Source organism: Rhinoderma darwinii, chromosome 6 (genome assembly GCF_050947455.1).
Source record: "Rhinoderma darwinii isolate aRhiDar2 chromosome 6, aRhiDar2.hap1, whole genome shotgun sequence".
In the NCBI taxonomy this organism is placed as follows: Eukaryota; Metazoa; Chordata; class Amphibia; order Anura; family Rhinodermatidae; genus Rhinoderma; species Rhinoderma darwinii.
This window is the reverse complement of record NC_134692.1, coordinates 41,412,478-41,428,301: the sequence shown is the minus strand read 5'-3', so window position 1 is coordinate 41,428,301 and position 15,824 is coordinate 41,412,478. Positions and strand designations below refer to the sequence as shown.

Genomic DNA, 15,824 nt, shown 5'->3' with positions numbered 1-15,824 from the left:
TTATCTTAATATCAGACATGGTGAAAGATAGTATACATCAGCATATATGTCATCACAGTATTCAGAACACCAGTAGGAGGGGGGGGGGGTTGTAATACAGGGAAGAGTGAGATTAAAGTAAAGGTATGTACTGCCCCAATGTATAGAGCATGTACCTGGGGAGGGGGGGGAGTTAACTGTTAACAACAGTTGTGTAGTTGGCATAACCCGCATGCCAGCCAAAACCCAAGTAAGAACAGTGCAAAACAATAAGAAGCGATAGGATAGAATCGCCCACAATAGCAACAATAAAGTCACGTCAAAGTATACTCTATTTCTTGATCTTCTCCAGCTACAGTGACTAGCTCCTACTCACGAATCCAATTCGAAAAGAGAGGTGACGTCCGTCAATCCGAATGCTGGAGCCGTGTGGAGAACAGTCCCCGCAATATTGGCAGTACCTTTCAATTTTCCATCGCTCCAGATCTTAGCGCCGGCTTTTTATTCTTAGGCGATTTCAGTTTCCCCACCACTTTCCACGGCATAAGTTCCAGCAATGGAGGTAATTTCAGCTCCGGAGGTACCATCATCCACGGCGAGATTTCCATAGGCGGTATACCCAGGGTTTCCCATGCATGGGTCAGGTCCTCGTGTTTCCTGATGGTGATTTGGCGGCCATCTTTTTGTATCGCCAGGCCAAACGGATATAGCCAGCGAAAAGGCGTCTTGGAGGCACGTAGCGCATCAAGGAGAGGTCGGAAAACTTTCCGTTTTTGTAGTGTGGAGGATGCTATATCTTGATAGAGGTATATTGTTGTTCCTTCAAATTCAATAGTACCTTTCATCCTTGCAGCCTTTAGAATCTCCGCTGTATCAGTGTAGCTCAGCAGACCACATATAATGTCGCGGGGGGGATCATTAGAGCGAGGTTTTGGGCGGAGTGCTCTATGGACACGTTCTATCCGAACTGTATCATGGCTGTTTACTCCTAGAACTGAAGAGAATATGTCATGAGCAAGTTTGCCCAAAGTCTCATGTGCGTATGACTCAGGTACTCCCCGCAGCCTGATATTCTTCCTCCGACTCCTATTTTCTTGGTCTTCTGTCCGCATAAACATCTCATTCAATTGATCTTGTTGTGAATGTAGAATGTCCCGCACTTTGTCATGATAAACTCTCATGTCTGTCTGTGCCGCTTCAAGCGTCTCCACCCGTGATCCTATCTGACGTAAATCAGTGCTTATCTCTGACAGTTCTTTAGTAAGAGGAGTCAAGGCTTTGTATAAGATCCTCTTCATAAACCCCCGTGACACTGGTGCTAAATCATTAGTGTCTCCCGACTCAGATTGCTCACCTCCACTCTCCTCATCTGAATCGTCATCTCGGCACTGTGGAGCAGCATGCACGGTGGCCATCTTAGATTTCCGGGCCGGAGATTCTTCATGCCTTTTATGGAGAAATTTCTCCATGTCTGCTTGTGCTTTCCCCGGTTTGGGTGTGCCAGTGTGATCTTTAAGTTTCTCCTTTGCCGGTTTAACCATTTTCCAACGATGTGGGTCGATATAGCTCGGGTTTTGGCTGGTATCAGTGAGGAGCTCTGGTCTCAAGCTGCCATCACACTGCACGGCTACGCTCCGCCCCCCCTGGATGAACCCCTTTAAAGGAGTTGTCTCAAGATTAAAAGTTAACTCCTAACCACAGGATAGGTGATAACATGCTGATCAGTGGGGGTCCAATTCCTCTGAATGAATGGAGCGGCAGGTCGCTCTTGTGCGCTCTTGCGCGCTGCTGCTCCATTCATTCTCTATGGCACTGCAGGAGATAGCTGAGAGCTGTAGTCGGCTACCTCCTGCAGTCCCATAGACTGTGAATGGAGCAGCAGTGCGCATGCACGAGATGCCGCACCGTTCGGAGGAACGGGAAACTTGTTATCGGTGGGGTCCCCACCGTTCCTGTGGTTAGGAGATAACTTAATCTTTAGACAACCCCTTTAAGTGCTGTTTGTTACTGAGAAAAACTGGCGTTGGTCAAAAACATGGTGTTCATAGAATCCTTTCTTTTCAGCTACACGTCACATTACTTACACTCACCATTTAAAGGCTGCAATAATCTTTTCTCTCCCTGTTTACAATACAATTTCTTTATGTTCCAGGAAAGCTGTGCAAATTGATCATAATATCCGCATTTTACGGTGCTCCCAGAATGTGTCTGACCAGCATGCCAGTCGGTTTGTGGATGAGGAGATTTTCCAAATAGCTAGGGAAACCCTTCATGAGATGCAGTGTTGCAGCAAATATATCCAGAGGTCTGTTGGGTATCTTTCATTTTAAGTTAAATTGCAAACATGTCCTGTAATCTCTATCTGATGATGTTCTTTGTTTTCAGGTGGCGAGAGGTTTTAGTTGCACGGAAGAAGTTAAGGCGTCAAATGCGGGCATTTCCAGCAGCGCCTGGTTCTGTAGGCCTTGATGGTAAACTGAAAGCTTTGATTCCAAGTGCCACCCACGATGTGGAGAATTTATCTAAAGGAATTGTTAACCTAGGTCATGCTGGAAATGTAAACGTTTCACTTACCAGGTGGGCTCATTGGTCTTTTAATGCCAAAAGCTTACACTTTGTTTCAACCTTATATAACTATTGAATTTCATTTTCTCGCCAGGTGTCAACAGGTCAGAGAACAGATATTTCATCAGATGAAGGTTCAGCACCATTTCCAAGAGCTGCTCTGGTTTGTAGATCACGTAATTTGCCTTAAGATTCGTCGGCATATTGTATATTTTTAATAAATCTATGTATTTTTATGTATCTGTTCTTGCAATACAGTGATGCTGCATGGACGCCTCTGGAGCTGCCAGCTCTGATTGTTAAGTATCTTCCCACCTGGAAACAATGCATCTGTTGGAAAGTAGTTCTTGCTCTGCCTGAAATAATTGATCCTGTTGATCCCACAACGTAAGTAAAGATGAATTATCTGGCGTATAATGCAACTGATATAACACTGATGTAATAAAATGTATTCTCATCTGTGTTGCAGTGTTCTGTCCGAGTGGTTAAAGGCCAAGTTCTGTTGGGCCGGTGTCAGGCCTGAGGGTGATCAGAAGCAGCAAGTTCATACACTGGCACTTTACAGCTCCTTAGAGTCTCAGGGAGGATGCCCAGTTCGAGTTAATGTGTGTGTAAAGGTGAGGCGGTCAGATGAGGCGCAACTATATTTTTTAGATTTAGTCACCTAGAAAAAAAAATGCTGAAGGATTAGAAAATAAATGGACGAGGATCACTGAAGAATTAGAAAATCATCACCGAATTCAGTCATTCAAATTGTACGTAAAGCATTTACTTTTATATATGTACATCTCTGGATAAATTTCTCTTTATGGCAGGTTGTACATGGCCCTCTGACAGAGGATGAGTTAGAACAAGTGGAGCTTCAAAAGCAGTTATTGGGAACAAGTGCTGTCGTCCTCCTCTTACCAGCGCAGTCAGATACGGATGTGTATTGGATCTCTGCATTACTCCAGCTGAAGCAGCTACTTCAAGCGAAGCCTTTTAAGCCACCTCCGACTCTTGCTGTTCTGGTTCCTTCATCTTACACAGACCCAGTGACCGTTGTAGAAAAAGGTAATTTATGTTGATCTATTGAAACTGCCAGTGTATACCATAGTAGCATTTTCTGAAATTGTTGGATCATTTCAAGACTTCTCAATTAATTCATCCTTATTGAGAACCATGTCTACAATTTTTAGCTTTTATTTTTAATTAACTTATATCTAGAATAACCTAAATGCATCTGCCCCGGTTTCCTTATGGGGATTATGTGGAATTGTTTTGCAAATATTTTGTTATGACTCTATGATATATAATAGATTAATCATAAAGGGATAATTATATTTTAGTAACTTGTTTTGAGCACACTGGTTTTATTTCACAGTTTAACGTCATCTTATTTTTGTTTAAGAACTTAATATTTCAGACCTAGTGTCATGTGGACTCATATCCGATTATAATGTGTTCTCAATACCTGACGACGTGAATGACTTGAAAGGAACAAATGTGGTAAGATTTATAGTATTAAAGAAGTATTGTGATGAATTACATTTATGGCATTTTGGATATACAATAAATATTGAACAGGAAGAAGTCCTGCCTCAATGCCCCCCACTTGGGAGAACCCTGAGCCCTGTTACAATGCTATACCCAGCTGCCGCTGCAAGGTGGGGGAGAAGCAGTAGGTAGTTGTCATCTGTGGGAGTTACGGAAACAGCAGAGCACTCGGTCTCTGCAGTTTCTTTCAACTGCCGTAGAGTTCAATGTAACTAGTGTGCAAGTTAAATGAACTAGTTTTATTTTTTGCTCAAGCTTGAGTTAAAAAGTTTATACATTTTATAGTATAGGGACCACTGAATCCTAATAAGATATTAAATAATATTAACGTCAGTGCTGACAGTGGCAGACTGCAGGGAACAACTCTATTGACAGATGAGGTGGTCTTGTCCAGTAGTCAATGTATTCATACTTTTCCAGTAACAGAGCTACGGCGTAAGGCAGAGTTCTATAAAAAGATGCTCCAGCATTGTTATTTCGCAAGTATTTGCTAAACCAGACAAGTCAGGAGAGCTGACAGGTCCTCTTTAAGTGAAGAGGGTTTACGTAAAAATGGCCATTTATTTTCATAGAACTATAGACAATAATTATTGTGGACTTGTCTGTAAGATAATTGTTTTTCTTTTAAAGAAAATTAAGAAACCTCTAAACTATATTGACTAACTGGTGTCTTGGTTTTGGATTTTAATTCCCTTTTCTAAGGTCTCCTCTGCTGTACAGTTTCTGCTGTCTCACTGCCCACGCTCTTTGGAACTGCACGGCCACCCTTTCCGACAATACATAGAGGATGGCGTGTGCAGTGCTTTCAGCAATGCCTTCTATCGCGATAAGATGGAAAGGAAGAAATCTGGACTTCCCTCACAGGATCCTGCGGCCATCATTGATTTGTACAATTCTGCCATTGCGTTCCTTGCAGAGGCAGTTTCTTCAGAGCAACTCACTGAACTGTCGTGGCCTGTAATTGAATTCACATCGTCCAGCGGCAGCTCTCTAATGCCACCTACTCACTGGAACAGTCCCAGCCATATTGCCTGGCTAAAGAAGGCTGTACTTTGCTTTCAGCTCCCACAAATGGACAAGCCACCACAAGGAGGTAAGCACATTTGAATTGTAATATTTTATTGATTATTCCTGTGAAATATTACTGTAATATCTTCCTGGCAGCTCCTTGGAGTCCGGTCTGCTCCATGATTATGGACTACGTATCACAGGTCACCCGATCACCGTCAGGTCTTCCCCTGTTGCTCTCTGAAGTTCAGCTCCTTCTGGGTCGCATAAAGAAACACTGGTTTGCAAAGGAGGGCATTGCAGGCTTCATGCCATCTGTGCAAGATATGCCATGGGATGAGATCATTGCTCTCTGCATCAATCACAAACTGAGAGCCTGGGACCCCCCCTTAATGGTGGATACTAAAGGTAATCTCTTATATTTTGCATATGGATAATGCATGTATTATATAAAATATTCATTCATCTCAGAGGTCTTTAAATACTTTCTTCATCTAGATTAATTTATTGCTGAAATGTAAGTGCTATGGCAGTAAGAGATGGAGAAAGGCATACATGGACTCCAGACAGTCTATAAAGCCAGCATACAGATAAGAAACAATACAGATTAAAGTCCAAGCCCACCAATGATCAAATGTGTATGGGGGCATCCGGACCGTCCCCACAATGGCAGATGTCATGGGGAAAAGAAGGAAAGAGCATGTGGGATTTAAACATGTCCGATCAGTGGTTTCTTTGGGAGATCAGCGTATTCCTCATTACCCATTGAAATAGGCGTGCATGTTTATGGTGGAGTCGGGAGTAATAGCGGTCGGGTGGACAAGCATTTATCTGATAGCCTTTTCACTTGTATGCCAGGCTTTAGTGATGTGTTACCTGACAGCTCCTATGGATAAGGTTAGTGTTCGCTTGAACCTGAAGACAAAACAAACAGCTGTCACTTTTACAGTATAGATGCCAATCTGAATTCAGACTTTCCAAAATACTTGGCATAGGGCAGCCATAGTAGTCAACAAGTCTCAAACCGAATATAGCTTTTTGCAGGAATTATAAACCGTGTCACCTGTCTCTACAGAAAGCTTCTTCACGGTAGTAAGCGAGCAGTAGTTCCTGGGGATTAAATTTTTTTTTGGTAGGGTGTCCTGAGAATCATTGGATAAGACAGTATTGTATTGTAAATCCCTAGCAACTAGACTGTCGGACACCGCTGCAGAGAACATCAGGGCATTAATGACCGTTTTGTCTTGGGTAAGGCCACACTTTGAGGCTGCTGTGCTTTTTTTTTTTTTCACGGCTAAAAAGAAACTGCATGTGACTTTTTCTATGGAAACCTGCAGTTTTGGTCTGCACGTTTCGCTGTCCACGTGATTTACGCTGGTGTTCATGCTACATATTAACACGTGCCGTTCTGCACAATTTGCATGCGACCAACCGCACAAACAACACCTGCGTTAATCACTCAAAATAAAAGGTTGAAAAAATACTCTGTCTTTGCGGCACTTCCATTTCGCCATTCACGTTTATTGACATGTTAATTGCCGCGGTTTGATAGTGGCTGCAATAGGTGGCCTTACTCTTGCAGCCGATGCCGAGCAGGACACAATTCTGCACTAAAAGTACTAAATGTAGACAAATAAGAGTGTTGCATCTGTCAACAGCAGCTGGTAGACCGTTTCCATGTAATAATAGTAGGCAGCATGATAATGAACGAAAAGCAACATTTTTTTATGTTTTTTACAAAGTTGCTAGATCTTGCGCTTACTGACTATATAGGAATTTGGAGTGAAGCGATACATCTGATTATCTTTATGATCTTATTGTGCACCGTAATCTTGGTATCGGTATTAAGTACGCCATTATTAATATTTCTTTCTCCACAGCTTCCCAAGAGGATCTTTATGTCTATTTCTTTGAGGAAGATTTAAAAAACTTTACATACCCGGACACATGGGAAAATGCTCGTTTCTCCACACATCAGAATGTACTAGTAACTGCTAACAGGTGATTTGTTTTTTTAAACTTGTATATCAAAATGTAGAATAGATCATTAATACCAGTAGATATATTTAGACTGGGTTCACACATTGGGGTAGTGTGCCGCGGTTTTTACAAGTGAAAAACATTTTTAATGTGTTTTACTTGTAAAAACCACTGCCAAAAACGCATTGGAAAGCCGTGGTCGAACGTGTAAGGTTTGGCCGCACAGCACCGATCCGCAACGGGTGAATCCAGTCGTACAATTTACTTTGAGTTATATGTCAGTAATCTGGTGCTACAACTGAATTATTGTTTCACACTTCTCACATTGCAGCCCTAATAGTGGACGGAGGCAATCCTCACAGACGTCTCAGACTCCACACTCTGTCTATGTATCCAGTGAAAATAGGACACAGAAAGTCTTGAGAAATACTGAGCTTTCTGATCTGAAATCTCTTCCATCACAACTAAAGCGCTCTCTTTTAGCTGAGAAAGAGGAGGATGAAAGGTAATAGAAGATACTCAGGATATTCACTGCTCCCATTGTGAAAAACATTTCACTGTTGTAACCTACATAAAGGTTTGAGGAACGTTGTAAATTCTTTCCGTCACTCATCCTGTACGGATTTTGAGCTATATGGTGCTTTTTTTTAATTTATTTTTTTCTCCGTCCACACTCTAAAAATTCTGTTGGTTCCTTCTTGGAATCTACATTTATTTGTACTCTGCCAACATTCATGGGTCCTAACCGCTTCACATTAACTACGTAACTGATTTGGGCTCCCACAATGCAATGCTCTCTGGAATCCAGCATAATTCTGAATTTAGAGTTTTCTCTGAATAAAAAAGAAAACAGCGTATTTAACGTCGTCTTGCATCTTCCCATATATGTGTATCCGTGGTAGGGCACCCCTTCCCACTTCCCGACATACGTGATGGTGATCACCATGGCCCTCTAGTATTAATGGCCCAGATCGGAGAAAATTTTAATTCTGCCCATTTAACCAGTTTAGCACCGTGATCAGTTTTGCAAGCCCCAGCATTGCAATAGCCAAGCACTATCTACGGAAGCCCTATAGAAAGTAAATGGAGCGGTGGCAGAGTACCACTCCTTTCACATATGGCACTCGGGGACCCCTTGTTCTTTGGTTAAGGACGGGTCCCAGCAGTCCCCCAGTGAGCAGACAATCACCAGTTTTACTTTTAGACTGTTTTGATAAATGAAGCCCTATGTGTTTTTTTTTTTTTTTTAAATGTAGCTGTTTATTTTTTATATGTATTGCCTTTTTGCCTGAATAGACAGTGCAGCAAGGTGTGTGTGTTTTATGGTAGCTTAAATCAATAGGAGTTAATTGACAGAAATGTAGTGGATTATTACAGTCAGCTTCTTCCCCAGAGACCAGAGAGATACATACAGAGCCTTATCTGTGTGTATAGTGTTCCTGTCCTGTCTTATCTAGTCCTCCAGCAGTACAATAGATCTGTCGTTAAATCTCCTCTCCTCTGCTAACTCTATGCCAGTCTACACAGCAAAGCCGACAAGTGTGCAGCAGAGAACAAGTGTCATTCTAATGGCTGCTCTAGTGGCCAGTGTGAAAAATGAAATATTTGAAAGATTTTTTTTGTGTGTGAATAAAAACTCTAGTGCCACCTATAGCTAGCTACCCTGTAAGTCAATATGCGACCCATTAAAGATCCTTGAAACATACATACACACTATTAAGGGGGAGGGGGGGAAGTTGGAGACGGATACAGGACAGATTTTGAAAGTGTTTCAGCAGTTTTACTCGGATTTGTATGCCTCTAGGGCAGAGCACACACCTCAGCAGCTGGAAGAGTATATAGGGGAGACAGAACTCCCTAGGTTGGGAGGGGAGGAGAGAGGGAAATTGGAGGAGCCCATATCTCTGGAGGAACTCCAGGCGGCTATAGGGATACTGGCCAGTGAAAAGGCGCCGGGGCCGGATGGTCTTCCGGTGGAAGTTTTTAAGGAATATGGGGAGGAGCTCGCACCGCAGTTATTGGCCACTCTTTTAGATAGCTTTGATAGGGGGAGGCTTCCGGAAACAATGTATGAAGCGACCATAGTAGTTCTGCCTAAAGAGGGGAAGGATCCCCAGCTCCCGGGCTCCTATAGACCAGTTTCCCTACTAACGGCGGATATTAAAATCATGGCGAAAGTATTGGCGCTGAGACTAGCTAAAGTAGTGGCTGGGGTGGTACATGGAGATCAGGCCGGCTTTATGCCATCCAAATCGACGGCGGTGAATCTGAGACGGCTGTTCTTAAATTTACAAGTTCTGCCAGATAATCGTGGGGGGAGAGCCATTATGTCTTTAGATGCGGCTAAAGCATTCGATTGCGTGGAGTGGAAATATTTGTGGTCAGTTCTGGAGAAAATGGGATTTGGCCCTAATTATATAAAATGGGTAAAGTTGTTGTATGTAGCCCCGACAGCAAAGATAAGGGTGAATGGGGTGCTATCGGATCGGTTTGCGCTGGAGCGAGGAACGCGTCAGGGATGTCCATTATCTCCATTGTTGTTCGCGTTGGCGGTGGAACCCTTGGCGTGTGCAGTGAGACAACATGAACATATTCAGGGGTTGAGATATGGGGGGGTGGAGGAAAGAATTGCACTATACGCAGATGATATGCTGTTATTCATGGCGGACACCGAGCGCACACTACCGTTAGTGATGGCCCTAATTAAGCGGTTTGGGAAATATTCAGGACTACTCATTAATTGGTCAAAATCGGCTTTAATGCCCGGGGGTTATCCAGAATGGGGAAGAGGAGGTGGAGGTACCTGTGGTCACTGAGTTTAAGTATTTGGGGGTTAGGGTGACGGCGAAAGCACAGGATTATATGTCCCTTAATGTAATGCCACTGTTAACAACGATAAAAGCCAAAGTAGAGGCGTGGAATAAGTTACCGCTATCGGCTCTGGGTAGGACGAATCTGATTAAAATGATCCTTATGCCCCAGGTGCTGTATGTCCTATATAATTCCCCGGTATGGATCCCCAAATATTGGTTCAGGAGATTGCATAACCTTTTTAGGGACCTAGTATGGAAGAAGGGGGTACCTAGGATTAAACTGGAGAAATTACAGCTGCCAAAGGAGGAGGGGGTCTGGCTGTGCCCAATGCTTGGGTGTATTATTTAGCTGCCCAATGTCAACATTTTTGGGGGTGGGAGCAGGAAGAGACATGGGGGTCCAGTGCGCGCATCCTATCATATCTGGGGGGGGGGGGAGAACCCGTTGGCAGGACTGGAAGCGCACAGCTATAAACAGATGGCGAGTACCAGACCCACTCTGCTGCTCATACACAAGGTGTGGTGGCAGTGCAAGCAATTGCTGGGGATAGGAGAGTGCACTAAATATACACCACTCTGGAGGAATGCTTATTTGGGGGAATTGGGTAAATTGGAAGGGATGCAGGGGTGGGAGCAGCGAGGCATAATACGATTGAGCCAGTTGTACGAGGGAGACATACTTAAATCTTTTCAGCAAATGAGGGAGGAGTTTCAACTGGACTCCCGCATGTTCTATCAGTACCTGCAGATTCGGCATGCTGTGCAGACACAAGCGGTCAGCGTGGACCTGACGATGCATGCCGCGGGTGTGTTGGAACATATTGCAAAAGCAGTTACATCAAAAGGATTAATTTCATTGGTTTATCGCAGGTTATTGGTGGAACATCTGGGGGACCCTATGGCACCAGTGAGAGCTGTATGGGAGAGGGATGTGGGTCCTATTACAACAGACCACTGGGAGGCGGTATTGGCAGCAACATGTACTTTGTCCATTAATGTAGCACAACGAAGATCGCAGCTGTTTCTGATACATAGGGTGTATAGGACCCCGTGGGTGCTGAAACAAATGGGATTAAGAGTGGATGCCAAGTGCCCTAGGTGCCCGGAGGAAAAAGCAGACATCCTTCATATGTTCTGGACATGCGGGAGGTTGGGGAGTCTGTGGACGGAAATATCGGAGCTAGTGGGGAGAGTGTTTGAGGTACAGATTCCCTGGGATCCTGTGGTAATGCTGCTAGGGTATGTTGGAGATTTGGGGGGGGATAGGATGTCAGGGTTGGCAATTGCTAAAATACTGTATCAAGTGAGGAAAGGAATAGCAAAGCACTGGCTGGATGCGGAGCCACCATCAAAACAAGAAATCATAGGGGCACTTAACTCACAGGTTCTGATGGAATATAGGATATACTCCAAGAGGGGGTCCAAGGTCAAGTTTGAAAAACAATGGGCTAGGTGGATTGATCAATCTGGGTATGCTTCTGGGGAGCTAATGACACTAAGGCAACAAGTTCAGGTATAGGGCCACTGACGGGGGGGTACATACGGAGAGCAGGAGTAAGATGGGGAAGGGAAAAAGGGGAAGAGAAGGAGAGAGGATTGGAAAAGGGGTACTGAGAAGACCGGCTGGGGGGATACAAGGGGGAGTTGGGGGGAAGGGAATGTTTGGTTGGATGTAAATAATTGGGTCTGTTGAAATTTGCTTATACACTGTATGAGAACGTACAATGACCTGTAATAATGTGGAGTTTTTTTTGAATAAAATTGAACTGATTAAAAAAAAAAAAGATCCTTGAAACATGACTACGGATATCACCCAAACCAAAGACCTCCATCTGTAGACAGCTGTTTTGGAGTTCTTGCTCCTCGCCGGTACAGAGCAGGGTATTGGTTGGGTAAAATACCTTTGATGCAGCTCTTGGGAGTACTGGGGTCTTTAGTTTGGCTGACATTAAGTTTTCCTCCATATAGAAAAGAGATAATTTGCCTACTCATTCTCACAGAGCATTGCCTGTAAGACTTTCCTGCTCCAGCTAAATCTCTGCAGCGAGAACCAGTCTCCCCTAAGACCTTTTTTTGTGGATAGTCACATAAAAAAAAAAAAAAACGCCACCAAAAAAAAAGTTTTATTTCAACAACCAGGCATAGTGATGGATCTGACATCCATCACTATGCCTGGTTGTTGAAATAAAACTTTTATAGCGATTTTTTTCCCCTTGTCATTTGAAATCCGAGCGGAGTTGACGAGATTACAAGAGGCGCATGGCATTGTGGTTGTGTGTAGTATCGCAGCTCAACCCCATTCACGTTAATGGAGCTGATCTGCAATTCTAGACACAGCCCATGGACAGATGTGGCACGATTTCTGGAAGAAAGCAGCCATGTATTCTACTCCTGTACAACTCGTTCAAGGCATGAACATAATAAGATACTGGTGGTCCCCTCTCCTACTCAATACATCAACTGCAGTTTGAGGACCTTTTAAGTTTTCTATTGATCTAGTGTGCAGATTATTTACATTGACAACAGTTCACTTGAAATAATACTTGAATTTTTAATTCCAGATTCAATGAAAAGCTGCAGGAGCTACTTGTGGAAGAACCTCTTAATGCAACTATTTCCCTGCCTTTATACCTACCTATTCCTTCTTTGTCGGATTCTCTAGAAAGTTCTGTTATTGTACCAGCCCTTCAGAAGTCCTCCGCCTACAGTGCTATGTATTCTCCAACCAAGCCAGACCACGTTGTGCGCTCCACCTCTCTAAGGCCATCTTTGAGTGACAGAATAAAGGAGTTAAGTATGAACTTAAGAGGAAATCAACAGGAGGATCTAGCTTTCAGCTTACACCTAAGCACCTTGCATTATGTGGCCGAAATTGTGGAAGGAAGCAATTCTCCAAAGTAATAAGACCCCATTCACAACCAGCTATGACCACACTGAACTTCGCTGAAATTTGCAAATCAATATCTAAAAGTCTGGGAGGAAGTGGAGCATTGATATACATCTGTAATAAAAAAAATATACTATATTATGTCTGGAAGCGTTATTACACTATTACAATGTTAATACGTTTAGGTATTCATTATATATATATAGAACTGATTTTTAATAGTTTCTTTTTATTATATGTGTTCGGGGTATATTATAAGATTCATGAAATACATCTTTCATTGTTTTATTAAAGGCAAAAAAAAATTGTTTTCGTTATCAGAACATAAGACGGCAGAAATGAATAGTTTGTGTGTCATATCTACATTATATGCAATTAGAAATTTCCAATGTAAGAATGCCAAGATATTGGACTTTTATATGAGCAACCTTTAAATATATTCTGGAATACAAAATGGACTAGATTTTCAGTATATGAAGTGTGATTACGTGTGTTCTGCATTTTATACATTATATTTTATTACATTTTGTTTCACATTAAATTATATAAAATAAATATGACTGTACAGTGCCTATTGATGTATCTGAAAATTAGCTCCAAATTCTTAAAGTAAAGGGGAGGAAGCCTCCAGCTCACCGTTCCAGCACCCGACACCTTCGCCTCGCCCGGATCTCCGCGACGGTCCGCGGCAAACAATAGTGGATTAGGAAAGAATTTGATCCAGCGCTGCAGGTATGTGATTTAAAAAGGATCTCGGTCCCACTTTTATTTGTATCAAAAATTTAAAATTCGAGATCAGGTGCATTCAGGCATCAAGGCAGTATTTTGTAGGTATTCAGCGCCTACGCGTTTCAAGCACGACTGGTGCTCTTAATCATGGCATCCATTCACTGAATGGATGCCATGATTAAGAGCACCAGTCGTGCTTGAAACGCGTAGGCGCTGAATACCTACAAAATACTGCCTTGATGCCTGAATGCACCTGATCTCCAAATTCTTAACTTTGGTTGGTTTTTATATTTTTTACACTTTATTATTTTTTTTTAATTATAAAAAACAGGAAATGATTGTAGAAGTAGAAAGAAAAATACATTTTCGCCAAATCTCGCATTCAAAAGGTATTATACATAAGACATATTGTCATGTGCAGTCCCTATTTACAAAGGGACGGCACATATAGTAAGCTTGGTTTCATGCATGTCGATTGTTGTGCACATCAAGTTTTTGTCCTACATTTAACATATATGCCAGGAAAAGCTTCCAATGTATACGTTAAACGTAGGCTGTGGCGGTTTCCTTAACAGTGGCATCCGCCACTCATGGTATACATTAAACGTATATCTCATGATGCTATTTATGATATACAGGTTAAATAGATATTATTCTATCACTGATGGATGCAACTCTTAGATATCTGTTTAACGCATATACTGTCAATATATTATGATGGTGCCCGTTTAACGGAAATGTCATGAAAAGTTTATGACGTATATGTTAAAAGTCACCCATAGACTCCCATGTTAAAAAAAAACAAAAAACGTATACTGTAAGGTAAACATTTATTTTTGCGGGGTCCCTTGGGATGGAAGAGAGTAGTCCAATGGAGCTCTATAGACACGTTTAGTTAAACGTAAGGTCACAACATAGTGTGCACAGCGCCTAACTACCGCCGAACTACCAACTATGAAGACCATTAGTAAGTAATGCAGAGGAAAGAAAATCAGGAGAGTGGCCCATGGAAGTCATGAAGTGCCAGCCTAGTCTTTCTAATTTTCACTGGCAGCGTGACCGCTAGAATTTAGTGGTCACATTACTGTATTGAAATAAACAGAAATTGCATAGCCAAGGAAACAAAAATTCAGATACAGAAATATACACAGGATTGTGTGTGTGTATCTCACTCTTAGGGTATGTTCACACGCACTATTTACGGACGTAATTCAGGCGTTTTACGCCTGGAATTACGTCCGAAAATACGGCTCCAAAGTGTCGGCAAACATCTGCCCATTCATTTGAATGGGTCTTACGATGTTCTGTGCAGACGGTTCTTATTTTACGCGCCGCTGTCAAAAGACGGCGCGTAAAAAAGATGCCCGCGTCAAAGAAGTGCCTGTCACTTCTTGGGACTTAATTGGAGCCGTTTTCCATTGACTCCATAGAAAAACAGCTCCAATTACGTCCGTAATGGACGCTGCGAAAAACGCTGGCAACATGCCATTACGTCTGAAATTCAGGAGCTGTTTTCGACCTGAAAACAGCCCCGTAATTTCAGCCATAACGGACGTGCATGTGTGAACATACCCTTAGGCCTCATGCCCACTTCAGTTTTTTTCTTCAGTGTGCTGTTTTTTTAACGGATAGCACCCTGACGCATTCATTTCAATGGGGCCATACAAACTTCCCTTATTTTAACGGAAAGTGTGGCCGTTCCGCCAAAAATAGGACAGGTCCTACTCAAGTCTGTTTTTGACTGAACAGTCTCAGCCTTTTCATTATTTGGTCCGTCAAGCAACGGACTGCACGCGGAAGCTATCTGTGTGCGGTCTGTGTTTCACGGATCCATCATTGACGGCCAACGGAAGTGCGCATGAGGCCGTAAGCCCTGATTAATACGCCAGTATTTTGATAAATATTTTTGCATCAGTATTTGGAAGCGAAACATAAACAGGAAAGTATAATGTAAAGAATTGCACCTCTTTCTGTATTTTGGACTCACTACTGGTTTTTGCTAACAAATACTGATGTAAAACACTGACCAAAATACTGTTGTGTGAATGAGGCCTAAAGAGGTTTTATATAAATAAAGCTTTATCATTGTATAATAAAAAGTTCTGCCGTTTTCTAATATACTTGTTTTCAATTTCGCACCATTTTCCAGACTTCTTCTGGATGTCAGTGAATGGTTAAATAGTGTTTTACGTTCAGTGGCTGAAACTATGTCCTGATCACCTCTTAATCATTCAATACAGGTGTTTCATTCAGTCCCATTGCCACAGGTGTATAAAATCCAGCACCTAGCCACGCAGTCCGCCTTTACAAACATTTCTAAAGAGATC

General features: G+C 42.5%; 1 protein-coding gene across 2 annotated transcripts in view; it reads left to right on the top strand.

Moving 5' to 3' along the window:
• The window catches only part of MCM3AP (minichromosome maintenance complex component 3 associated protein), a 37,924-nt gene extending 24,601 nt beyond the window's left edge, over nt 1-13,323 (top strand). For both annotated transcript variants that reach the window (XM_075829559.1, XM_075829560.1), the window contains exons 17-28: nt 2,132-2,284; nt 2,365-2,556; nt 2,639-2,707; nt 2,803-2,931; nt 3,014-3,161; nt 3,360-3,597; nt 3,935-4,032; nt 4,783-5,173; nt 5,245-5,496; nt 6,969-7,089; nt 7,400-7,573; nt 12,443-13,323. In XM_075829559.1, the coding sequence (XP_075685674.1) occupies nt 2,132-2,284; nt 2,365-2,556; nt 2,639-2,707; nt 2,803-2,931; nt 3,014-3,161; nt 3,360-3,597; nt 3,935-4,032; nt 4,783-5,173; nt 5,245-5,496; nt 6,969-7,089; nt 7,400-7,573; nt 12,443-12,782 (2,305 nt within the window). In that variant the 3' untranslated portion in view covers nt 12,783-13,323. The remainder of the gene's footprint in view (nt 1-2,131; nt 2,285-2,364; nt 2,557-2,638; nt 2,708-2,802; nt 2,932-3,013; nt 3,162-3,359; nt 3,598-3,934; nt 4,033-4,782; nt 5,174-5,244; nt 5,497-6,968; nt 7,090-7,399; nt 7,574-12,442) is intronic.
• Nucleotides 13,324-15,824: the final 2,501 nt, after the last annotated feature.